We start from the raw sequence: 25053 nt of genomic DNA, 5'->3' as shown, positions 1-25053 counted from the left end.
CTTTTCTCCGAAACTCATTTTTTAACATAGTTATTAGTAAAAATTTCTAAAAATGAAAATTCACCCTTATAAATTTTATCAAAAATTTATTTTTGAAGTAAATTAATATTTATTTCAAAAAGACTGAGGAAATTATAACAATAAAATTATATTTGAGCAGACCCTTTGGTTTCCCCATTTCTCCTTATTAAATGGCAATGATAGTTTTTTTTTATTAAGTAAACTGTATAGATGATTTTTTTTTATAATTATTAGAAATGATTGAGAAACACGACTGCTTATATTAATTCACAGAATTTAAAAACACTTGACATCAGGCGCTTAGTGTACGCTGAAATGCGATATTACCAGAAAATAGAACCATCTTAGCAATTTATACCTGACAATTACAGGATAATGATTTGTTTTCACTCAATATTTGCTAGCACAGCAGCCCTTCTTGCAGTATTTTGGAAAAGCGCCTTGATGAGTTGCTTCACTTGGTTGGCTGAGAATTCTTGTGCCAATGGACCCATCCTGTGGGCCCATCGAGCTTCAATGGTTGCCAGATTTCCACTTAGAACTTGCATTAGTTCTTCGAAAGCTCCCCATCTCTTCACGTACTGATGAATCTTGTTTGGATCCTGCAAAATAATTATGATGAATTGCTAGACTTTGTTGAATTGAATTAAGTACTGTGAGCAACCGAGGCGCCTTGTCAATAACAAGGCTGCACACTGTCACCAGGTCGGAAGCAGCACTGGCAGGAATGTCTTCGACCGAACAAATTCTCACAATCATCTCCTCGACCACGCTGTTGACAAGTGCCCCTGAAAATATCAAATGAGTGAAAAAAAAATTTTACAAGAAAATCAATGTACCAATAGCCTTATTGAAAATTTCTTCAGGCAGAACAGGCTGGCAGACGTGCTGCAGAACTTCAAGCTGCCGCAAACACTGGCGAACACACTTCTCGGTTTTAGAGGGAAGGTGGTCGCTTTCTCCAATGTGAGTGATTTGGGAATCACGCAGCAGTTCCACAAGCTGCTTTCTCTGCACTTGCATTTGGTCCAAGAAAACCTGGCAACCAGTCTTTCGCAGTTTGACAATGATGTCGAAGAATGTGATCGACTGTAGCTGAAGGGACTTGCTGAGGAGTGTGCTGAAGTGAGGGCCAAGGATCAACATCTGATGAGCAAGATACATGCAGTTGTTGTGGAAAATGGCTAAAATAGATTTTTTGAAATTTTGTATTAGAAATCAATAATTGCACATGTACCAGCTTGCTGAGGAAGGCTATCCAAGTATTTTTTGTGGTAAATTGGCGTAAGACTGCAGTACGACTCGAGTGCATTTCTTGCCGTCAAATACAGCCTCTCCGCCTTCATTCCGGTGCTCTTAGAAGACTCGCTTAGCATTTCCATAACAAGCTCCAATATTTCTTTTGCAGACGCACTAATAGAACATTTTGGAAATTTCGTAGTGGCACTGCTAAGGCTGCTGTAGGAAGGATCTTCGTTAATATCCTCTTGTATACCTCCTTCCTACAAGACAACAAATTATTTCGGATGAATTAAAATTTGGCAATAAGTTACCTCAACGTCCAGATCAATGGTGTTATGCAGGTCTTTGAAGATTATTTCCCTTGATTTTTCCAGGTAGCGCTCACATGTTTTGTTTATGAAATGCAAATCAATATTTTGCACATAATCCATTATGTCTGTTTGGCTCTCCTTGAGAAATCCTATAAGACTTTTTTCATTACAAATCGATTCAATTAAATTTTTTTTATTTCAATTATTACCTGAAGTGGTCAGAAAGACCTGCATGTCTTCAATTTTTTGGCCAACGTGCTCCACAAAATGGCTTTTCTCCTGAGCTGTGACAGGAACAGATTTTTGCAGCACTTCTTCAATGAACATGTGGCAGAATCGCTCTCCTATGTCGTGGCCAATCATGCTCAACAAAGACCGACCGTCACTGGTGGCAGGGGCGTTCAGCACCTCAAAAATCATGGCCAAACATTCAACTACGTCCAGGACGGCTGGCCGTTTATCGCTGGAAACTTTAATGGTAACCTGGAACATTGCAATAAAATTAATAAACACAAATTTAGTGAAAAATAATATTTTTCAAAGTACCTGCCCTGTTTCACACTCGTAACAAGTGCTCTTGGTCATCACAGTGCTCATGGGGTTGTCCAGCAAGCGGTTTGCAAACGTTTGCAGCATGTGGTCGTTTCCGATTAGCTGGAGAGCAGCAATCAGTTCTGGCAGAGGGTCTGGTTTGATTTTGAGGACAAACAGTCTTTCCTCGTCTTCGTGATGGCAAACGACCGAATTCTTCCAAATGTTGCTAATATCGTTAAGTAGCTGCTCGTGGGCAATGATGGCATTGATCTTGACAGCTTTCATCACCTCTGGCTCAATGTCGTCAGTTTCTTTGACAACAGTTTGCATTTTCATGGAAATCTGAGCGGCCAAGTGGAGACGCTTTGACTTGAGCAGCTGATCCACCTCTCCAAGGCTTCTATCAATCTCCAACACCTAATTTAATTACGATTTAAAAGAAATTCAAGCAGACCAAAAATAAAAATCTTACCCCTTTTGTACAGCTTGCTTTGAGGTTCACTTTTCTAAGGGCGTCGGAAAGAGTTTTCAGCTCGCTGCTGGTATTTTGGATGTCAGCTTTGGTCTGCGTTTCGATGCGGGTTTTCAGAGACTCCATGGTGGTTGATAGTTTTTGAAGTTCGAGCAGGGTTCGTTGGTTGTTCTCTTGATGCAGTCGGAACTGCTTGTACTTGTGAGACAACATCGACCTTGCCTGCTCCACAGAAGCGTCAACTGCTTCTTGGACTGCAGCAAGTTTGCTGCTGACATCCTCAAATTCTAGCTTGCCTGAAACACACGATTATCCATTAAAAGATGAAAATTTATTTACATTTTTTCTTCACTAACCTCTTGAAGACAAAATTTCAGCGACAATCGACATTTTTTTTGCGTGTGTTCCTTTGCTCTGTGCGAAAAAGTTAAGAGGTGTTCAATAAACTTTGTTCTTTAAGCAGACAACCACCTGAAAATAAAATTAGCAAATCAAAACGTGGAATACATAATTCTCTGAATGACTTTAATTATAAGAAGCAACAATTATCGAGCATCGAGTTCAAAGGTTGCGACCGCTTAAAATGATCTTTCGATAAGACTTATTAGATAGTGAATTAAATGAATGACAAGAGTTTTAAGTTCAAACTTAAGCTTCTCTGGTGGTCACGTGGAATTAATTACATACGCAGACAATCTCGATGCTTAAAAGTTGTTGAAACTTTAAATAATCAAGGAATAAATCAAATTTACGTCACTTACGGCCTGTTTGTTTATGTTTACACCTTCGATTGCACTAATTTGCCGCTATTTTGCAGTGGGATCGTTGCAGAAGCCAGAAATCGTGCACATACAGTTCCTGGCCGGCTCAATCTAGCCTTATTGCATTCAACGAACAAAAAATGAGAAGCGACCACAACTGCATGTTTACCTTCTTTCTGTAGTTTGCAAAACCGACCACAGATGTCACATGATGCAATATTTTTTTCCTCGCTACAATTATTATCTATTATTTTGCATGTTTGCATTTTGCTTTTGCAAGTATGTTGTTTAGATTAGACTTGTGCGATGTGCGACAAGTGGCAGGGGGCAGGAATGCGGGATACATAAGCAAAATCTGAAGATCTAACTTCGGAAAAACATCACTCACCTTCAGCCTTCAGCACTCCACTCTACTTCGGACACCGCAGCAGAAAATATATTTATGGTCCGCCACTGAAAAATAAGCTGGAAGAAGGGAAAGCGGACCGCCGGGCAGATAAAACTAGAAGACAAGTGCACATAAATCAGCGCTGAAGCCGCTTCATGTATAGATGAATTAAGGAAATTTTTTTTAGGGTTCAGCTCAGTCGGCCGTGCATCGAAGCAATAACAAAAAAAGTAAGGACCGGAAATCGGACAGAGAATTCAGAGCAAAAATAAATGTACATTATATGTAAAAATTATATACTTTGTTTTTGATAGGCTCTTTGATTTTTTTAACTTTTTGCAGAATATTTCTTTTGGAGTACATATTTTGCTGAAAACAATGATGGGTTGAATATTTCATTCTTTCAACTTTCTGGATTTTGTCGAGCCCCAACTGTGAAAAATCATGGTAAGTATTTATGGGGTTTATAATTTTATAATATAAAAATTGAAGAAGTTAAGTTTTTAATTTTATATGAGTTTAATTTGTGCACATTTCAATAATATTTTCAGAGCCTCAACAATTGCGACGGACAAGGTTACATACCTGATATCACTGAACGTGCTGAGCAATCCCCAGAAGTGTCCAGCACAACTCGAAATCATAAACAATTCCTACAATTTGTGGAGAGGTAAATCTAATTAAAAGCCGTAATTAAATCGTAATGCACTAAAAACAAACTCAATTAGTCAGACAAATTTTCTCTTAATTGTATTTAAATTTTTCAGAAAACTGAATCCCACTAAAAATGTTGGCATATATAGCAAAAATATATTAAGAAAATTTTTCAGCAGAAAATAAATTATAAAGATTAATGTATTGATTAGAAAATTTTGTTTTATTTCAGCCGCAGTGAAGTATTGCTCTCAAAAATGTGCATCATGAAAGTCAAAAATATATTGAGCTGTTCAACAACTGTACTTGATGAGTTCGTAAAAAAAGTAATTCTTCAATTAAGATTATTCATGATTTTTATGACCAGGCTGGAAGCTTTGATCACAGATCATATGGAAAAATGTCCATCCCTAGAAGATTGTCTGGCTGCTTTAGCAAAAAAGACCTTGATGCTTGATCCGCCCCAAGTTTCTGAGGGGGAAACTCTAGTGGAGGCTTCAGAAAAGCAAGCCAAGGAGATGCTGCTGCAAGGCAAAGGTATTCATGTTGCGGAGATTTTGGAAAATAACTAAATAAGATCATTGCTATGATAAAGCGCACCAGCTGCTGGATTATGACAAAATCCTAGAGGAATTTGTTGAAACAATGGCTGGGAAAAAAATGGAGGATGCTGCTCGTACGGCTGTCTGAAAACCTTTTTAACACCAAAATATTATATTAATTTATAAATTTAAAATATTTTTAAACTTGAAACACCCAAGTTTCTTTACACTCACTAAATCAGAAAGAATGCTCGCATTAATTTATCTTGAAGCCAATTTGGCTCTATTAAATTTCAGTGTTTAAAGACTCATTCAAAAGCAGGTGAAATATAACAATTCTCATATTGCAATTTATTAGCGCCTTTCAACATTTCTCAACTTTAATAGCAGATCAAAAAGAGTGCTCTTGCCCTCCGAGCTTTAAATTCACTTCTTCATAACTGGACCTCTATTGATAGGAAGTTAAGATTTTGCAAGGCACGGACACGTAAAAAAGATAACATTCATAATTATAAACATTAAAATAAACTTTAGGCTCTTGAAATGCTTCTCTGTTGTGCTCCCTCGTTGCAGAGATCATTTTCGTGCGTCATTCACTGTTGATGGAACTTTGACTTCGAGTCCATTCAACTCTTTAGTTAATGTTATTTGACAGCCTAATCTGGACCTATTTGAAAGAATTTAAATAATTGTGATATTATTTTCCAAATTTCGGTATCAATTACGTGTCTGTAAGGTCAAAAGCCAAATCGAGCATGTCCAGTTCTTCGTCCGTCGGTTTATTCGGTATCCGATCGTAGTCTGCTTTGCTTAGAATAAGGTGGCAGGTTGAGCACGTCAATGTTCCTTCACAAGCACCTTAAATTAAGCAAGTCAAGTAATTTTTATTTCATTTTAGAAAAAAAAATTTAATTACCGAAGCCGTCAAGGTCTACCTCATTGTTCACCACAACATCCAAAAGAGTGTCACCTTCTTTGCCCTTTGCAGTTATCTTTTCACCGCCGGCTCTGGCGAAGGTCACAGTGATCCTGATTAATTTTTTTTTCATTAAAACTTTGAATAAGAAAAAGATCAGGAGTTTTTATATTAGCTTACGGTTCCTTTTGGAGTGCTGGTTTATTAGTTGCGAAATTGCTGCGGCCGACGAGGAGAGCACCAAGTCGAGGGCGCACAGCCGCCGAGGCCAAGGACTTCAAAATTAGAGACATGGTCTGCAACTGCAGTCAGTGCCCTCAATTGCAGATTGCAAGTGCACGCTGGCAGAACTATTGATAAGGTCGAGAGATAACTTGGGTGGCCTGCACAGCCTCTCCGTTTGCGGCAATTGCGGCACGAGCAGCAGAGTCAATAAAAATAGATAAAGACTCGCAATCCTCAGATGATAATTGATAGCGCAAGGGAAAGTTGGTTGGTTCTCCAGTCATGCACCAAAGTGCTCTTGGTAGGACGAATGTTTATTCAGTGCGGCGCGGTCGAAAAGTAATAAAACCGGTTTTGATTGGCCTGGCAAACCAAACGGAGTTTCAGAAAGGAGTATTGGCGAGAAACCCCTTATTAGTGTTAATAGCACTACTTCTTGTCTATTCGCAGTCTAAAAAATATATATTTATTTATTTATTTCGCACAGTAAGCGTTTTTGGGAATTATTCAAATGCGACTGATTTTGATTATTTAATTTTTTTTCTTTTTATCGTGCATTATTCATTACAAATTAGTCGTGCGATCCTATTAATTATTTATGTGATTATATGATTATTTATTCTTCTTGGTTAATATATTTAAAAAAAATTAAATCATGGAGAAAAAAAGAGAAGAAAGTTCCACATTTTTATAAAATAAGGATGAATTTTCTTAATGCAAAGCAAAGAGTTAAGATTATGATTATAGTAAGTCAGCATTATTAATTACGATTAATTATTTAACATTGCTGTATCATACATATACATTTTTGTAATGACTGAAAAGAATAAATAATCATACGAAAAGTTATGTTTGGACAAATGCACAAAATCCATAATTGTTTTGATTGTTAGCTCCATTTGTATTTGCACGGATCTTATATATAGGGGCACATTAAAATTAGAATTAAAAATGGAAATACTGGTTTCTTTCAATATAATTTAAAGCGTTTTTACATGACTTCAGCGGATTTTTCAGAAACTGTAATAATTAATTTTCTTGCACACAATAATTTTTTACATTTTTCATTTATACCAACTAATTACGTACAATTTTTAATTTTATCACTAAATGTTATAATTTATAATTAATGCTGCTTTATCGCAGTACAAATAGAATTTAAATTGGTTAAATATATATACTCTTTACAAAAGCACTGCTGCATGAACATGTTTGTCATAAAACGCTAAATAAACCAAACGCGCGCGTCTGAAATAATAACGAGCGCGCACAGTCATAGATATAATATATTGTGCGGCGCGTGTGCCAATGTTATTCAAAGCTGACCCCCTGTTGCGTGATTATTTCCTGACGAGAGGATGAAAAGTAGAGCCTATAATACAGCGTGATGCAGTGACAAGTGAGCCGTTTATTCCCACACTGTTGGGTACCGAGTCATACAAGAAGATCACGACTGTTTGTCTCATCCGCAACTATCCACCCCCAAGCTTCATTTTAAAAGAGCCTCAACCCCTATTGTTCTTAATGAAAGCATTTAAAACCTTCGATCTTCCTTAAAGACAGAAGACAACGGCTCTATATATAAATTAAAATTGAAAATTTTGACAAATTGAATGAATTATTTAAATTTTTATAAAATACAAATTAGAAGATCATAGGAGATTTTTTGAAAATCAAAGGAATTCCAAGTTAAAGTTTTGCTGTTTGTACCTTATAAAAATTGACTAAACATTAATTAATTCCTTAATTTTACCCTTACAAAAATTTCTAATAGAGTGGATTATTAACGCATGGCAAAATGTATTAATTGATTTTCCTTTTGCAAATCACTTGCGTCAAAAGCTGAGGAAGAAAAATATCAAGACGTTTTTTCTCAATTTATTAAATAATGCTGTTTTTTTTTTTTTTTTTAATCGTTGCGGGATTTGAACCAAAATCGAATTTGGTTTTTTTCGATCGATGCTATAATTTATTGATGACTTTTGTCTGTTACGTGTTCTGTTTTGATGCTATAGTTTGATTAATTAATAGAGTCTATAGCAAAAAGTATTGTTTAATTTATAATTTGCAAAGATTTATCTTAATATAATAATTTCAGGGCTTTTTGTTCTGGAGAACGCTACACAGATTTAAAATTGCGCTGCTTTTTGCCATCATTTGATGTCTGCCGTCAGGATTGATCCACAAGACCACACCGATGGGGTCCTCGTTCTCTTTGGCGGCCCGAATACCACGCAGGTCCGCTCCAGCTGCCAGACTCAATTGGCGCAAGGCCTCCGCAACGCTGCTCCAATGGCCCCGCTAGAGGCGGAGTCGTTCTCTTGTCGGAGCTCGCAATCATTTATTGTTGACAGCGCAAGAGAGCAGACCGTTGCAACCCCCTGTATCAGGTGAGGCACAATTTTTAAAAAATTAAACCACTCAAAAATATTTCAAGAAAAATGTCTGCAAAAATATATATTAACTTTCTTCATGCTATATTTTGTCTTTTGATAAAATGCTGCACAAAACCGCGGCAAAGAAATTTTTTATTATCACAGTTTAATTATATTTTCTTTTTCGTCGTACAAAAAGTGATTTTATATCATTTAACTGAAGGAAATGTTATATGAATTATATTTTTAAGACTTCTTTGCATATATTTTTTTCTGCAGATTTCATTTTTATTTCTCATTGTCTATGATATTAGTCTATTCAGGGACATTGATCACCTTTCACCTCTTAATTTTAGTCAAGAGAACAAAACTTTTATTTTTATTTTTTCATTTTGCAATTAAACTTTTGACGCTCGCTTTGGCACGACACAATTTTTAGGCAAAATATTTTGAAAATTCATTTGAAGGTCGCAAATGCGATGACATGTTTACTAGCTCTATTAAGGTCAGCTTTTTAAAATAATAATCTTTGCTGGCTGCAAATAAAAAAATAATTTGTTGCTACCGCTTTTGATCATTGGCTTGAAAAATATTTTTATCTTTTATACAATTTTTATAAAATGCTGAATAATCATTATTTAAAACAATGCGTCATGCGTGTTATCATATTGCAATTTTTACAATTCGAGTAAATTATTATCGCCTTTTAATTTTGAAATTCAATGTTAATTGCGAAATTAGAGTGATTTCGACCGACCGAGAACACACCGGGGGAGTGACAGTAGGAGTGGTTTGCTGGAAAAGAAGCTGCCTCTCTCGCGCTGGCTGCCGCGCTTGCTGAATTTGCTCTTCATTCAGTCTTCACCCACCTAGGAGCGAGGGTCCTCTGACGGTTGCGGAGGTCAATCCAGTAAACATCAGAAAAGGTAGGTGACATTCTAAAATTATATCTCGATTTAACTTTTTAACCAACTATTATCGTTTCAAGAATTTAAATCTGAAAAAAAAACCACTCGAAACGGGAAATAATTAAATTAGTTAACTCTTGACTAATCGCCTTTTACGTGGAATTACGTTAGCCAAAAGCTACTAATTTAATTATTGTGCTTTATAGTTATTTGCCATAATTAACTATTATATTGAATTTTAAAGGGCATTTAATAAAAAAAAATAATGCATCAAAGAGGAAGTAAAACGGATCAAATTTGGTTAAACATAGTTAACAATTTTCAAAACTATAATATATTTATATTCTTCTACAATTTTCTATTTCAATCATTCGCGTTGATGCGACTTATTTTCTTAATTTGATTAAATTTTTAACATATATTAATCGGCGCAATCAATCACAATTTCAAATGCAGGAAGATGATTGCTGAGCTTTGTTAATTTTATTGCTCCTTGAAAAACAAACCCAACTGGAAGTATCTCACTTAATATTTTAATCATTTTTGATAATCATTTAATCAAAATGCACCGAAAACGTTTTTTAGAGCTGTGCGGTGGATACACAGAACCAATATTTTGCAACTTCGTTAAATTACTTCCCGCACGCACTCAGTTCAAAATTTGTTTTTGAGGCCATTAAATAATTTTATATAAAGCTCTGCTGGCTTTGGTTTTTAGAAAATAGTGAAGACGCTTTATAACTTCATTTTCAGTTAATATGATTTAATATCAAATTATTTTGGGAAGAAAATTAATTCTCACTTTTGATTGTATAAGGATCAAACGCTGTCGGAAGCCACACGTTATTTGAGGCCTTGAGCGTTTATTTTTATTATTGTTCAAAATCAAAAACCCTGCAATCAAGGAGAGATATATTTTATAATTATATTTTAGCTTCTTTGGAATCAAGCAGTAATTATTTATTATAAATGCTGCGAGTTTCAACGTTTTAAAATAAATTATAGAATGCAATAGAATATTTTGATTTTTCAAACAAATTTCCTGTCACCTCGCCCCTGCACCCCCAAAACTATATAGCACATGTGCGCCCTTGAGTCTCGCATAAATCTCGTGCCAGTGTTTTTAAAAGAACGAGCGTGGATTTCCAACACGCCTGGATCAGCTTAACCTTATCCTCCTTGAGCTTCCTTTCTCTCCTGTTAAAATTTGAACCGTTTTGTTTATATTTTGAGGATGTCGCATTTTTAAGATTTAGTGAGTCAGCTGCAACTGGAAATTCACACCATTTAGGGTGCAAAAAGTTGCTGCGCATGTTGTTAAAATCAATTTTTCATTTCTTTCTCTAGAGTCTAGAATGTTGTTTTCATTTTCGCTAAATGTTAAATAAAAAAAAGCAATTAATAGTCGGATGCAGGTCTGACGAAATTAGAATTCATTTTAATAGTTACACCTTATATACTATTTTTAATTTTTTTAAACTTATTTTTAATTCAGAAGACAAAATTTGAGAATTAATTTTGGATTACGTAAAAGAGAGAGGATTTGTGGCCTCAATCCAAAGTCTGCACAAATTTCCCACGCAATCATTTTCATTGATCTGATTTTAAAAGGCCATTCTTTTCGTTTAAACAATGCCGAGTTCTTTAATGAGGGATGCGGTCTTTTGACAAAGTTGATTTCGGGGGCGGCTGCAGCAGGGATTGTTATACGCTGGCGCACAGCGGCGTGCAAAGGGTGCGGCGTGCGAATTGATTTTGCGCCGGTCGCTTTGCGCGTATGCAGTGATATTTCCGCTCGTGCACTGAGTTTTCTGGTTAATGAGGCAAATAAAGAGTGCATCACACGAGAATGTGGCGTGTTTAACAAGCGTGTAACAAGGCCTGTCATCCCTCGCGCCGGGGGGTTGATATAACTAGCGCGGCCGGGGTGAGAGCGCCGTGCAGAAAGAAAAAGCGCTCTCGGCAGCCAAAGCTCTTCTGCTGCTGCTCCCCATGCTCTCACTTGACTGCTGCGGCCCCAGACATATTCTCCTCATTAATTGCGCACTTGATTGCATCCAAAATTTATGTATAAGAAATCGCCGCTGAAAATGAACTTAAATAATAGTTTTATCTTAATCTAAATTTTGGAACTGATAATTAATTTTATTTTGCTCACTTTTAATTTGAAATTAATTTTTTTTCCAGGTTATTGATGAAATATTTTATAAATTTGAAATATAGCTTCTTAGAAGAAAAATTTTGTTTCTGCGGGTCAGACTATATACTTTTTATAGGCCATTCAATACCTTAAAAGTATTTATGATTATTAATTTTTCTAAACTTACGTACAATTTTTTGCTACTGTTTATTAAATTGGCCTTCTTTTGTGCTTTGTAAACATTTCTTAAAAGCGGAAGTTTATGCTGATGGTACACATCCTTTGTTTCCTGATGAGACAAAAGACGATTTTCCTCTCGAGTCTTTCAAGCGCGCAGCATCCCCTATGCACTCAAGTTTCAGGCGCTTCATCGACGAAAATATCGAGGGAAAAACCTGTGATGATTTCGTTTTTAATTATTTTAAGAATTAAAAAAAATTAGCTTCAAACACAAACTTTTTATAAAAATCGGTTACTTTTGAAAGATTTTCTTCTTTTCATTTTACAATCTGTTATTGTTATACTTTTGCAATCTTGTATTTTTTTCAATTTCTCTTGGGAATATGGAGCCCTAAAATGCGCCGAACCTTTGATCTTACGCGCCCAGCAATTAGGTGCATTTCTTTTGTGCCAAAAAATGTGTTGTTGCACTGCTAAGAAGGCCGCGGCTCAAATCTGCATTATAAATAAGAGGTCAAAGTGCCGCCGAGCGGCCTGTGAAAGAGAGAGTCCCAGGTATAAACTACTGAAATTGAGCAAAGCCCTAAAAATTTAAGAAGGGGCGAAGAATCGGTTTTGTTACGCTGCTGAAAAATCAGGTGCAACACATTCTTTTTGGGTGTAAATCTGCCTGGGCGGTTTTCAAAAGAAAGCATTTCCCACGCGACTTTTCTTGTTTTTTCCTCCCCCTGCACCGAGCGGGGGTTTATTGCCCACAAGCCTCGCCATGCAGTCTGGTCAGGTGTTCCTTCTTTCACGAATTCCTTTTCTAATGTTTTGATTCCCATGGTTCTTAAAGGTGCGTGAAAAGGATGAAGGAAAAGAGCAAAAACGCGGCGAGGAGCCGCAGAGAGAAGGAGAATGCCGAGTTTCTGGAGCTGGCCAAATTGCTCCCTCTGCCCTCGGCCATCACCAGCCAGCTGGACAAAGCATCCATCATTCGACTTACCACCAGCTACCTCAAGATGCGACATGTCTTTCCAGATGGTGAGTACAAAACATAATCTTCAACAATCATAAAAGCATGTCGTATTTGTACAAAAATAACTTGAGGATATTTTCTGTATAAATAAGTTATGCAAATTCGGCGCGCGTAACAAGAATTTTTTTTTATATCAGCCACATTTAATTTTTATTTTCAATTTCAAATAAATATTTATTTTTAAAACATTGGCTACATAAGAAATATTTATTAAATCTTGGTATGAAAATAAGCATATCAGAACATTTAGACAAAAATATATAATTTTATTTTTATATCTCATTCAGATAAAATTATCCGAAATTGTCTTAAATTTTTTTGTCAGTTAGAACTATAGACTTTACTTCAGAAACAATTATTCGCTTGTCATGCTTTTGGATCAAATTGCAGTGCAAGAGGGTAAAAAGAGGGAGACATGCATGCGCGTGTCTTATCTCCTTTACTTGCTGCGCTTCCTCCCTCTCTTTTTGCATCATCAGGAAAATAATAGCAAATGCGGGTGCGGATATAAAAATATCTTGACATTGTATTAAAAATTACCAATTTAAAAAATTTTCTTCATTAAAAAAACACAGAGAAACTTAAATAATAAAAATAATTTGATTTGAAAATTTCACCAAATAAATAAATATGTATTTTAAAATCTGAGCAAAATTTATATATTGTTTTGATTTACTGTGGTGATATTTGGTAAAAAAAAATTTCAGCCGTGCACATGGTTTTTAAAAATATTGCTCTCTCTCTATGTAACACTTTTATTCGTTAGCTTTGTCTTATCTTAGATGAAACATATATATTTATTGGATTTATTAAATATTTTATAAAAATTTTCAAATTCTTCAAATTTACTAAAAAAAACTTTTCGGTGTTTATGCCATCAAACCAAAAATAATGCAGATATTTAAGAACACATTAGTATTGCAACATTAAATGCATTTAGCTTGACTGCTTCTAAAAATATTATATTATTTAATGAGGTTGATATTCACTGTAATCAAACAATCTCCGAGGAATATTTATTTATTTTTTCTGTATAGGAGTTTCGCGTCTACTGCTGCTCTTATGCTAAAGGCTGCGGGTGCACTGTTGTTTGGTGAAACGCACTGCATGCGTGCTTTTATTATTCTCGGCCGCATGTGCACTCTCCCTTGTTAGGAAAAAGGAATATAATCGTATCAGGTGCGGGATCAAAGATCAGAGAAAGATGCAAAACGCTTTGCACCTTTTGAAGAATGCGAGAGTCGTCGCGTCGCAAAGAATTAAATTTGGTGTGCGGCTTCACTTGACATGAACATTTCATGCATTTTTACTTTGTCATGTCAAAATTCATTTTTGTCAACCGCAGATACACAAAAGATAGGAATCTCGCCGTTTAACGTATGTATTTGTTATTTTCATTAAAAAGGCCTGCACAATATCAATAAATATGTCAGTGCCTTCAGTTTTATGTTTCTAAAGCTACAGTGCAATTCAGAATATTTTCCAAGATTTTCTATATATACGGTTGTTTTACCTTCTTTTGTTTTTTGTTTTGCAAAAGCTTATTTATTTTTTACGCGCAACCAAGGAAACAAATGCCACGAAGAAGCACGTCCGTTTTCAAAACACTTAAAATTTGCACAGCCAGCAACAAATAGCTGGAGAATTCAACTTGTATTGCATAAAACTATATATTATTGTAATTATTATAAGCCACTTTAAAGCTATTCTAATTTATAGAAACGTGCGGATTTCTTACGCAATGTGTATGCGATTATTTTATAATAAATTTGCAGAGCGCATTTTGCACTCTTTACTCAGTATGTCTTCAAAAAGTTATTGTGCCGTTTTAATGCAGTTTTCTTTGATAAATTATTTACGCAATAATTGCGGCAGCATTTTTCTATGCATCATCCAAATGAATCACTATGCGCACTCTCTGTACATGCGCTAGCACAAATTTGCATTATACCAGTTCACAATTAATGTTATTTTTGTACTTTTTTTACTAAAACACATTAAAAAATGTGGACCACATTAGCAGTAAACCGCTTTGATTATGCTTCTATGTGTTAATAATAGAAATTGCTGTGCAATTTTTCCTTTCAAATATTCCGTATAACGTTCTGAAGAATTAATTTATTTTTAAGTTTTTGATGTAAAAAATAATTGTTTTTTTTTAAATATGATTGCTCCTATTAATTTCTCTAATTATTTTAATTAATATTTTTTGCTTCTACTCGTGAACGCATTAAAATTTTGTTTAATTTAATTTATTTCATATTAATACTTAAAAGAGATTTAAATTCTATGGCCGTGCCGTAGACAAAACTTATTAAAATAGACAGAAAATGAACAAATTCCATTCCATAAAGTTTTTGAGCAGTTTCTTTTAATTGCATGTTAGCTCATGCGACCTCAATACATTTATTCATAATTTTTTAGTTCTACTCACATAATTATTATTTTTTTTTTCAAACGTGAGAATTAATAAAAATATTTTTTGCGAGCAACTTATTCATTTTGATAATATGGAAGCAGTAAAATATTCTGCATTGCAAAGATTATAAGAGCAAATTGTGGATAGGATTAGCGATTTGGACGATTTGTTAGTTCTGGCCGCGGCGACAGACATTTAGGCAAATTAAAAGGGCCACATGTCCAGAGCAAATAATGCTGCTGCATGTTATTTTTGGCGGGGTGTTGCTCCCTTTGCTGGTGGCGTGAGTGGTGTTAATCCCGGCCATAGAATGCTGCAGGGGCTGCGCAATCACAGATAAGTGCTGTTCAATGCATCAGCACGCACCCGGCCGCGGGAGCAGCCAGGGGTTGCAGCCCTCTCGATTCAATGTGCGCCACTTTGTTACAGGACTGGGGGACGCTTGGGGTGCGGCGCCGCCCATCACCAACCCGCGAGAGTCATGCATTAAAGAACTCGGTTCCCACCTTCTGCAGGTAATTTATGCAATTTCAATTGATTTTATATTTAAATAAATTGGAATTCTACAAAAAAGCATTATTTTTGTAACATGTAAAAAATTATAATTCATGAAATAAAATATTCCATAAAGTAAATTTATCAATAAAATTAAATCTTTAAAAAAAATAATAAATAATTTATTTCACAATAATATGACAATAAATAGCGGTGCCTCAAAAGATTTAACACGTTTTCTTTTTTTTGCTCATTTGGCGTCAAACCATTAAATATTAATATATTTTTTAGACCCTGGACGGCTTCATCTTTGTTGTGGCTCCAGACGGCAAGATCATGTACATCTCCGAGACGGCCTCTGTCCATCTTGGTTTGTCGCAGGTAAACATTATGTCTTTTCAAATATTTGATCTCTTCAGCGGCATGCGAGCAAACAGGAGTCCGCGCGGCGCCCATAATAAAAGATATATAAAAAAGGCGAGGAGAAAAATTGAAGCGGCGCGCACCTGCGTCGGGCCTCGAATTTTCGACTCCGCCTTTTCACTTTTTATTGAAATAATAAACGGTGGCCATCTTTTCTCATATTTTTTTTTTATACAAACCAACCTTTATTTTAATGCTAACTTTTGGCCTTTTGACTTTACAATGTTCGGCTCAATTTGCTGCAGGTGGAGTTGACTGGAAACTCAATTTACGAATACATCCACCCTGCCGACCACGACGAGATGAACAGTGTCCTCAGCATCACCCCCGGTACGATCCCCCCAATATCTCCGCACGTCCTCCACAACCTTCATGGTTGGTGAAGATTTTCTATTTTAAATTAAAAATAGCGCGAAATTAAAATTTCCATTTTCCTAAAATTCTTTCCAAATTGTTGCAGAGTTTGAGTTGGAAAGGCTGTTTTTCATGAGAATGAAGTGCGTTTTGGCAAAAAGAAATGCTGGACTTACAACAGGCGGATACAAGGTAAGAAAAGTTTGAACGTTTTTCAATTATTAAAAACTGAAGAAAAATAATTTTGCCCTGGGATTTTCCGTTTTATAATGATTTATGAGAATCAAGAAACAAATGCGAAGAGGTAATCTATCCTCAACCTTAGGTGCGTTGAGCCGCAGCTGACCATAAAATTTTTATCAAATGCAACCTGCACGACATGCAGCGTGCGTAAGATAAATTGCATAAGACCAATATATAAAGTTTAAAAAAAATCGACGCTTTCGTTCATTGTTCTGGTTCAATCTTTTATTTCTAAATTTAAATTTATATTAGACAAAATTCTAGGTTAACATTGAGTAATGAAACTGCAAAACAGCTGTCGAAATAAAAAACAAACTTTTCTTTTTAGACAAAATGAAAGTTTTAGCAAATCTTTTCCCTAAAGTAAAAAGGATATTCTCAAGAAAAGGTGGTCTATACAGTTTTTTAGTTAATAGACATCACAGAGATTTATTTTTCATCTTGTTCCATGAGTTATTGAGCGTTAAAAAGTGCTAAATCTAATAAACTCTAAATTTATTTATTTGAAAATAATAAAGCTTCAATATTGCAGAGTTCAAAGGAGGGGAACAAATTGAGTTGCTAGTAAAGCAGTTGTTTTAAGAATCACATAAGCGCCAGCACAATGGAAATAAATTCAGCGTGTTGGAAAACAATAAAAATCTCTGGCGACACATTTCGTCGAAGACCAATTCCCGAAGAAGCGCGCAGAGAGAGCAGCGCTTTATGTTTTGTGCTGCATTTAAAATGTGCGTGACGAGAGCTGCCTCTCCATGGGCTGAAAACATTTTGCTCTTTTACGACTTGCACTGCTGCTGACCTCGCATCATACGCGACTTTATTTTTTAACTCTGCGCGCGGTTGTTATGCTTTTAACTGTTTTGAAAAAAAAAATAAGAAACTCGTTCAGACTGTTCAGAGCCGAAGAAGAAAAAAGGAAACTTTTGCCGAGTGTCGATTTTAAAATATTCATTGCTGCGAGAAGGAAAAGTTTCTGCTCGCAGTCATAAATCAGAGTGAGCTGCCGACTTGATTGGAGGCGGCACAGGTGTGAAATTTGTCTGGGGTGGATGTCGCGCGCGTGACAAAACAAAAGGGCGTCGGTCTTAGCGGCAGTGATACTGCGCTCTCATGTCAGCTCATCTCGTATTCGTAGACACGCGCATCTAACATTCCGAGTTCTTTTGACTTTTCCCTGCCGTGTGGCAAAAGCAAAAGTGCGTATGGAAAAAATAGCTCTCGATCCGTTGCTTTTCTTTTGCCCTTTGTAAAAAAGGCTGCAACGCCGGATGACGCTTGCTCCGTCGCGCACCAAAAGCCTCCTCTGCGCGCATATTGGTTTTGTTCTAACCGTTCAATACTTCTTTTTTTTGTTACAAACCACCACATTTTTCTACCTGCTAATAGTTGTGTCTATTTATATTCAACAGAAACTCTCCGTTGAAAATAAAATAAAAGGGAAAAACCTGCCTCAGGCGCAAAAGTTTTGATAATTTACGCTGGATTCAAAATTAACGTTATAATATGGAAAAGGGAAGAAATTTTACATTTTTAAAAGGTTATTTTCCTTCAATATGAATATTTTTAACTTAGCTTCCAACACGCATTAGTTCGCAATTTTAAATTTGCTCCACTTTTGCCTTTGATTTGCAGGTCATTCACTGCTCTGGTTATTTGAAAGTGAAGCAGTACCCTTTGGACACGCCACCTTACGACGGATGCTTCCAGAACGTGGGACTTGTGGCCGTGGGACACTCGCTTCCACCCAGTGCAATAACTGAAATCAAAATGCACTCCAACATGTTCATGTTTAGAGCAAGTCTCGACATGAAATTGATCTTCCTTGATGCGAGGTAAAATAAATAAATAAAATTTACCTGTAGCAAATTTAATTATTATTAAATTATTATTGTTTGTTTTTTTGCCCAAATTGCAACAATTATTTGTTTGAAAATTTTTTTTATCAAAATAACTAGAAAGAATTTAGCTAAAACTGCCGAGATTAAAATATTCCTTAATTTAATTTTAAATATTTTTTATTATTTATTTTATTTACTCTCATGTTAAATTACACCGCAAAAAAGTGCCCTGTACAGAAAAAGCGTTTTTACCTTTTCCTCTTTGGAACAATGTTTAATAATTTTTATAAATTTGTTGAATGATTAATGATTTTAGAGTTTCCCAACTGACCGGCTATGAGCCGCAAGATCTCATCGAGAAAACCCTTTACCATTACATCCACGGCTGTGATATCATGCACATGCGATTCTCTCACCACACACGTAAGTGCCTCGCTTTTCTCAACTTATTTGCTTGCTTTTTATTTTCGTTTAGTGTGAAAAATGACGGCTGTGAGCTGCAGTGCAATTCTATCCCTGCAGCCGCGCGGCCCCCATATCAGAGCAGCTTGCTCGATTTTATAGATCCCGGCGCAAAAGCTGCACCCGAGTGTTTGCACAGCGCCGAAATAATCCTGCTCTCAATTACTTGTGTGTGTGCTGTGTACGCGAATGCACTTATTTGTCTTGGCCCAGACGAAAATCAATACCTTGCCTGAGAAAAGGGTGCTTTTTTATATATTGTACATAGTTTTTATTTCATTTGAGAGCGCAAGACTTGCTGTGTGTCCTCTCGTCAGCTGAAGTCTAGAAAATTGTGCTGATGCGCGAACAGCAGATCGCTTTACAACTCATGGTTTTTATTTTATATATGCTCTTGAGTCTGATTTCACTTTTCCTTTTGCGCAAATATTTTTATTATAAAATGAAGATAATATCTTATTTATTTATGCATTGAATTATACAAATAAAATTAACCGAAGTTAAAAATTAATTTAACTTTATGATTTGCTGTTTCTTCTTGTAAACATTGATATTGTAGAAATTGAAAAAAAATTAGCGGCCCCACGAATTTTTTAATAGTGAAAATAGGGGGTATATTAGAAATTCACAATTCATCTCATGTAAATCATCATTGGATCTCCTTTTTCTACACCCCTTATGAAAAGATATCGGTAAATAAAAATGAAACCGGTTGTTGTACAAAACATCTGTTGGAGCTTTCAATGATGCCGAGCGATGGCTCTGCAAAGAGCGCGAATGACTTCGCATGATCCTCATTTTAATATAATTATATATGATTTTTTTTATGGTATATAGAAATCTTCGAAGTTTGCCCTTAATTTTGAAATAATTATCCAAAAGAAACTTCATCTAATTACGCAGTAAAAGAATCCTTATTTGTATTATTTTTTTAATCAATTATTGATATTTAGCAAAACTTTCTTTTGCTCTTGGCGCATTAAAAAAATCGCATGTTGTTTCTAAATTTTTTTGCCCTTCTTATTTTTAATGGTCGCTCTCTTGTTGTGCCTTTCAGTGCTGTACAAAGGCCAGGTGACGACCAAGTATTATCGCTTCATGACCAAAAACGGAGGCTGGGTTTGGATGCAGAGCTACGCCACAATTGTGCACAATTCCCGCTCATCAAGGCCTCACTGCATTGTCAGCGTTAATTATGCCCTTAGGTAAATATCACGCAAAATATACACGAATAAGTCAATTTAATTTTTTTTCTATACAAAATTTTCAGTGATTTTGAGGCCCGAGACTTTTTACTGAACTCAGAGCAGTTGTGCACAAACGGCTCCATTCCAAGCTCGACGACAAAAGAAGAACTTCTGGACAGTCGCCCGAGCAGCGTCAGTTCTCAACCGAGAAATCGCCGCACCACCAACAACCACAGCAAACCCCGAGCGGCCCACGCTGCGCCGGTAGCAGTTCCGCCACCCCTTGTAATGGGATTGATGGAAGACGACTTTAGCGATTCGAGCGGCGCCACGTACCACGAATTCTCAGCTTCGGTGCCTTTCACTTCGTATTCAGAAGACAGCGCATTTTTAAACAATTACGATTTTACTCATCATCAGCAGCAACACCACCACAACCACAGCCAGCCACAGCAGCCATATGAGGCAAGTGTCCCCTAAAGTAATTTAATAGTTTTATTTTTAAGTGAAGAAAAATATAATGAAATGAAAAAATTTAATTTTAAATGTTAAATATTATTGTAATTATTTTTTTGGCAATTTTTTTCGTACTTTTAAAATTAAAAAAAAATGTTTTCATATTATTTCTTCTTTGTTCAATCAAAAATTCATTTATTTTACTTATTACTTAAATAATTTTATGCCAAATTGAAAATTTGTATATTGATATAAAATAAATGATTAATTTTTGCAATTTTTTCAGGTGCACTACGAACCGCAGCCATTCCTGCAGCACTCCTCTAGTGCGAGCTCGAGTCCGTGCAGCTCGACCGACACCGACGAAGGGCACAAAAACAAGCAGCAAGGAGGAGAGTTTTTCCAGCAACTGGACGCCTACTTGCCGCCGACTGAACTGATCAACCCGTGTCTCAAAGAGGGTGGCCTCATGTACCCTGCGCACCAGCCCAAGAAGACCTCGGACTGCGCAGAGATACCAGGGTACACAAGTGTGATTGTCGAAGCGCCGCAGCAGCAATACATTACCGACCACTATGTTCATTAGTCAAATGAAAAGTATTGTGTAAATTTGTAGCCTCCAAAAAGTGATCATTTTTCATTAAGGAACATAAATAATGCATTTATTTATTATGTATTAATTATTATTGTAATTATAATTATTTACCTCCGAATCTTTTTTATATCTCAGTGAAACAATGCCTGCCTGTATTAACTTCAGTAATTTGAAATAAATTTAATTCAATTAAGTCGTTTTAAACATGGAAATATTGTAATGAACATTGATCAAATAATTTCTTATTGATTTTTCTGCACACAAAAATTGTGTTCTGTAATTGGGCAGCTTTTTAACAAATTTTGGACTGGCAAAAACTGAGCACTGCATAACGTTTATTTGACATACAAAAGTTTCAAATTAATTGATCCATATTTTTATTTTTTTTTTTTTTTAAATGCAAACCTATTTTAATTGTACTCTCAATTAAATTAAACCGATTTCTATTTAGCTTATAATAATATTATTATGCTGTAAGTATGAAAATATGTGTCAATATTTGAATATTTATTGTGTATGTATTATATAAATTAAAAATATACTCCATGAGTTTTAATTAAGGTAAATTTTGGCTTTGATTAAAAATTGTTCTCCAAAAAAATAATAAATTAATTTTAATTTTAAAAAATTTTAATAATTAAATAAAAGTATGTATATTAAATACAACCTTATGGCATGGTTTAAAAGTTTAAAATGATTTTTTTTTTTAAATTTTATTAATTTAGCTCATTTTCCGTCATTTTCAGTTGTACTGCCATCCATGCATTGTGTAAATTTATTAGTTTTTGTGCCCACACGCCTTAAGTGGATGAATAATGCGCATGCGCTTAGTTTGACCCCAAAAGTTGCCAACTTCTAAATTTGGAATTGAGCCTGAATAAAAAGTGACGTCACTTTTACTCTTGGAAGAGGCGTGGTGTGGAGAGGCGAGCGAAGACCGCAGCACAATCATTGAACCGCACTTGGACCAAGGAAAAGGCTCATTATAATTTCCTTCAGCCCGTTAATTTCCTGCAAACTGGCCACTTAATCTGGTGACCAATGCCAGGGTAAGTTTGTCTACAATTTGCTCTCTAGAATAAGCTGATTTCCCCGAGATAAATCAAAACTCGTCACTGCAAGGACGCAACAGAGCCAGGTGACGTGCGAATGCCGATGTTAATTTGCCAAAATCTTTCGAACCGACTCTTCCTTGGCTATTTACTCGGTAGCTATCGATTATTTATTGATAAGGCGTAATCTTGGTCTTAGTTTTATTACCCGATCGTCTCTTCCTAGGCGTAAAGCCTCGTCAAACAATTCAGATCCTCGTCGATCCCCCCACATCTGATATTCGATGATCTCAAAAGCCGTGAAATCGTGATGGCCGGCGCACTGCTGTTTACAAAAATAATTATAAAATAAGAAATGAGCATAAAAAACCTGTGCATATCAGAATTGGCGTTTGATATTGTGGAAAGTATAATTTAGGAAATTTTTCAATAAAAATATTTTATTGATTTTTATGCAAAATAAATAGAGATGTTTATAATTTTTACTTTTTATACAATAAAAATAAATTATTGACATAAAAATTAATATTATTTTTAATTTCTATTAATTAAACTAACTTTAGGCTATTTTTATACATAGAGTTTTTTGTATTTATTTGTTTACAATTTTATATTTAGTATTTTCTTATCACACGCAGCTCTTATCCATCCTCCGTTCTTATCTGAATTTTTTAAAACGTACCAGTTTACACGGTAAATATCTCTGGCCGCGACAAACATGACATTTATTAAACAGTGCATTCTTCGACGAGCACCGTCTCTGCCGAGTCAAAATGGAGCGACCAATTCTGCAAAGTCTCGAACACAGCAACTTGTACACTAGGAGAAGGCAGATTAAACCGTGCTCTCCACCGAAAGCCAAAGCGAGTCACGAAATTAATTGGAATTTTTTTTCTGTCTTGCAGTGTGACAATGTCGCCTTTGGGAGCCATGTTCTGCTCTCGCTGCAACGAGGAGTTTGAGCCCCACGAGAAGATCGTCAACTCGAACGGCGAGCTGTGGCACCCCCAGTGTTTTGTGTAAGAAAAATGCTTGCAAAATAATTTTCTTCTTATTTTTTCTTTTTTGTATCAGGTGTGCCCAGTGCTTCCGACCTTTTCCCGAGGGAGTTTTCTACGAGTTCGAGGGCCGCAAATACTGCGAACATGATTTCCACGTGCTTTTCGCACCGTGCTGCAGCCGCTGCGGTAAGTAAAAAAATTTGAAACTAATGAATTGATTAATTAATAATTGAATATTTTTTTAAATAAATTATTAGCTTATTTAATCTCTCTTATTTTGACAATTCTGTAGGCGAGTTTGTGATTGGCCGAGTAATCAAGGCCATGAATGCCAACTGGCACGCAAGATGCTTCCGCTGCGAGATGTGTGACAAGGAGTTGGCCGATTTGGGCTTCATTCGCCATCAGGGTCGAGCCCTGTGCCATGAGTGCAACACAAAAGCCAAGGCGGCTGGTACTGGCCGCTACGTTTGCCACAAGTGCCAGTAAGTTTATAATAATAATAACTTTAAACATAAAATTGCAAAAAAATTATTGAAAATTTCAGTGGTCTGATCGACGACAAGCCTCTGCGCTTCCGAGGTGAGGTTTTCCATCCTTACCACTTCAACTGCACTGCATGTGGCGTCGAGCTCGACTCGAACGCTCGAGAGGTGCGCAACCGTCCGGGTTACTCGGCAAATGATCTGGTACTTGTTTTTGCTATGTTAATTGAATTTGCACTTAATTTAATTTCTGTGATAAACAGAATGAGCTTTACTGTCTGCGTTGCCATGACAAGATGGGAATTCCCATCTGCGGTGCTTGTCGCCGTCCCATTGAGGAGCGAGTCGTCACCGCCCTGGGCAAACACTGGCATGTCGAGGTAAAGTTGCTGTTAATTATTTAATTTTTTATAATGTTGATTCACTTTTTCAGCACTTCGTGTGCGCCAAGTGCGAGAAGCCCTTCCTGGGCCATCGTCACTACGAAAAGAAGGGTCTTGCTTACTGCGAGACTCATTATCATCAGCTCTTTGGCAACCTCTGCTTTGTCTGCAACCAAGTTATTGGTGGCGATGGTTAGTTATTGAAATTGGACTTCAACACCAATTAAAAAAACTTTTTTTTAGTGTTCACCGCCCTGAACAAAGCTTGGTGCGTGCACCACTTTGCTTGCTCCATTTGCGACCAGAAGATGAATCAGAAAACCAAATTCTTCGAGGTGGACTTGAAGCCCGTCTGCAAGAGGTGCTACGAGCACTTCCCGTCTGAACTGAGGCGCCGTCTGAGGAAGGCTCACGAGCTGCCCGGAAAATGAATATCAAAATGACAATGCTGACAAATCGTAACAAAAAGTATTGCTTGGAAAGTCTCTGTCAATGGCCTTATATGTAAATGCTAATCATGTTTATAATAATTGTAACATTATGTGATAAAGAGCCTTCAAAATTAGAATTTTATCACTTGTTGTCAAGTATTTTAGGATTATATGCCACACTGGCCAATGTGCAGAAATGTATTGTTAGTTTTTGGTCGTTTTTTCTCACAACTATTGATAGAACAATAATTATTTGTAAAAATGAAGAATGCACAAATTTCCTCATTTTATTGTTAAATACCAGATTTAGAGGATGAAATATTATGCAAAATGATTTTTTACATATATTTTAACAGCCATACTGCCAATCTTTTCTTCAATTAATATTGATAAATATTAACGATCTTGTTTTTGCTTAGAAACTCATATATATTTGAAATAAAGCACACTAAAACATTCAATTACTAATGTATTCCTTTTAATTGCCTAATATTGAAAAAAGATATATCAGTGGAAATCAGCTTGAACTAATTTATGAG

The 25053-nt window shown here is 35.9% G+C and overlaps 4 protein-coding genes across 13 annotated transcripts; 2 read left to right on the top strand and 2 right to left on the bottom strand.

Annotated features, from left to right (window-relative positions):
* Window positions 1-66: 66 nt before the first annotated feature.
* Window positions 67-3474, bottom strand: LOC132202805 (centromere/kinetochore protein zw10 homolog). Of its 2 annotated transcripts, none has more exons than XM_059630004.1 (10): window positions 3342-3474; window positions 2937-3051; window positions 2581-2876; window positions 2121-2525; window positions 1784-2057; window positions 1575-1723; window positions 1259-1523; window positions 861-1205; window positions 676-809; window positions 67-623 (listed from the first exon to the last, which is right to left on the bottom strand). In XM_059630004.1, exons 2-10 carry the CDS (start codon window positions 2968-2970, stop codon window positions 408-410), a joined length of 2118 nt encoding a protein of 705 aa, XP_059485987.1. In that variant the 5' UTR covers window positions 2971-3051; window positions 3342-3474; the 3' UTR covers window positions 67-407. The 2 variants fall into 2 exon arrangements, with proteins under 2 accessions (XP_059485987.1, XP_059485988.1); XM_059630005.1 differs by lacking the exon at window positions 3342-3474 and adding an exon at window positions 3105-3225.
* Window positions 3416-21628, top strand: LOC132202806 (single-minded homolog 1-like). Of its 8 annotated transcripts, none has more exons than XM_059630013.1 (18): window positions 3416-3854; window positions 3903-4003; window positions 4072-4176; window positions 4281-4399; window positions 4616-4696; window positions 4751-4920; window positions 8165-8456; window positions 9183-9367; window positions 12508-12695; window positions 15539-15624; window positions 15896-15985; window positions 16273-16402; window positions 16488-16573; window positions 18257-18456; window positions 18779-18885; window positions 19982-20129; window positions 20195-20576; window positions 20854-21628. In XM_059630013.1, exons 9-18 carry the CDS (start codon window positions 12521-12523, stop codon window positions 21151-21153), a joined length of 1704 nt encoding a protein of 567 aa, XP_059485996.1. In that variant the 5' UTR covers window positions 3416-3854; window positions 3903-4003; window positions 4072-4176; window positions 4281-4399; window positions 4616-4696; window positions 4751-4920; window positions 8165-8456; window positions 9183-9367; window positions 12508-12520; the 3' UTR covers window positions 21154-21628. The 8 variants fall into 8 exon arrangements, with proteins under 8 accessions (XP_059485996.1, XP_059485993.1, XP_059485995.1 ...); XM_059630010.1 differs by having other exon boundaries at window positions 3417-3854; window positions 3917-3959; XM_059630012.1 differs by having other exon boundaries at window positions 3417-3854; window positions 3917-4003.
* LOC132202811 (adrenodoxin-like protein 2, mitochondrial) lies at window positions 5254-6385 on the bottom strand. The gene is made up of 4 exons (XM_059630021.1): window positions 6022-6385; window positions 5842-5954; window positions 5651-5783; window positions 5254-5592 (listed from the first exon to the last, which is right to left on the bottom strand). Exons 1-4 carry the CDS (start codon window positions 6132-6134, stop codon window positions 5502-5504), a joined length of 450 nt encoding a protein of 149 aa, XP_059486004.1. The 5' UTR covers window positions 6135-6385; the 3' UTR covers window positions 5254-5501.
* A 422-nt stretch (window positions 21629-22050) lies between the features above and the next one.
* LOC132202808 (LIM and senescent cell antigen-like-containing domain protein 1) lies at window positions 22051-24970 on the top strand. Of its 2 annotated transcripts, none has more exons than XM_059630016.1 (8): window positions 22051-22211; window positions 23120-23233; window positions 23289-23401; window positions 23508-23700; window positions 23763-23904; window positions 23964-24080; window positions 24134-24275; window positions 24327-24970. In XM_059630016.1, exons 1-8 carry the CDS (start codon window positions 22204-22206, stop codon window positions 24512-24514), a joined length of 1017 nt encoding a protein of 338 aa, XP_059485999.1. In that variant the 5' UTR covers window positions 22051-22203; the 3' UTR covers window positions 24515-24970. The 2 variants fall into 2 exon arrangements, with proteins under 2 accessions (XP_059485999.1, XP_059485998.1); XM_059630015.1 differs by lacking the exon at window positions 22051-22211 and adding an exon at window positions 22904-23055.
* Window positions 24971-25053: the final 83 nt, after the last annotated feature.

This window comes from Neocloeon triangulifer, unplaced genomic scaffold (genome assembly GCF_031216515.1).
Source record: "Neocloeon triangulifer isolate White Clay Creek 2 clone unplaced genomic scaffold, ASM3121651v1 ptg000015l, whole genome shotgun sequence".
Lineage (NCBI taxonomy): Eukaryota > Metazoa > Arthropoda > Insecta > Ephemeroptera > Baetidae > Neocloeon > Neocloeon triangulifer.
The sequence above is the reverse complement of the archived record's forward strand: the minus strand, read 5'-3'. Positions and strand labels throughout refer to the sequence as shown.

Bases quoted from the DNA above. Each gene is read 5' to 3' on its own strand.
- LOC132202805 (XM_059630004.1), bottom strand. From the start codon at position 2,970: ATGTCGATTGTCGCTGAAATTTTGTCTTCAAGAG. The intron at 2,526-2,580 runs GTAAGATTTTTA...TAATTAAATTAG, and splicing joins AAGCAAGCTGTACAAAAGGG to GTGTTGGAGATTGATAGAAG. The intron at 810-860 runs GTACATTGATTT...TGATATTTTCAG, and splicing joins AATTTTCAATAAGGCTATTG to GGGCACTTGTCAACAGCGTG.
- LOC132202811 (XM_059630021.1), bottom strand. From the start codon at position 6,134: ATGTCTCTAATTTTGAAGTCCTTGGCCTCGGCGGCTGTGCGCCCTCGA. The intron at 5,955-6,021 runs GTAAGCTAATAT...AAAATTAATCAG, and splicing joins CCAGCACTCCAAAAGGAACC to GATCACTGTGACCTTCGCCA. The intron at 5,593-5,650 runs GTAATTGATACC...TCTTTCAAATAG, and splicing joins GCTTTTGACCTTACAGACAC to GTCCAGATTAGGCTGTCAAA.
- LOC132202806 (XM_059630013.1), top strand. From the start codon at position 12,521: ATGAAGGAAAAGAGCAAAAACGCGGCGAGGAGCCGCAGAGAGAAGGAG. The intron at 16,403-16,487 runs GTTGGTGAAGAT...AAATTGTTGCAG, and splicing joins CGTCCTCCACAACCTTCATG to AGTTTGAGTTGGAAAGGCTG. The intron at 18,457-18,778 runs GTAAAATAAATA...TAATGATTTTAG, and splicing joins TTGATCTTCCTTGATGCGAG to AGTTTCCCAACTGACCGGCT.
- LOC132202808 (XM_059630015.1), top strand. From the start codon at position 22,988: ATGGAGCGACCAATTCTGCAAAGTCTCGAACACAGCAACTTGTACACT. The intron at 23,056-23,119 runs GTGCTCTCCACC...TCTGTCTTGCAG, and splicing joins AGGAGAAGGCAGATTAAACC to TGTGACAATGTCGCCTTTGG. The intron at 23,701-23,762 runs GTAAGTTTATAA...TGAAAATTTCAG, and splicing joins TACGTTTGCCACAAGTGCCA to TGGTCTGATCGACGACAAGC.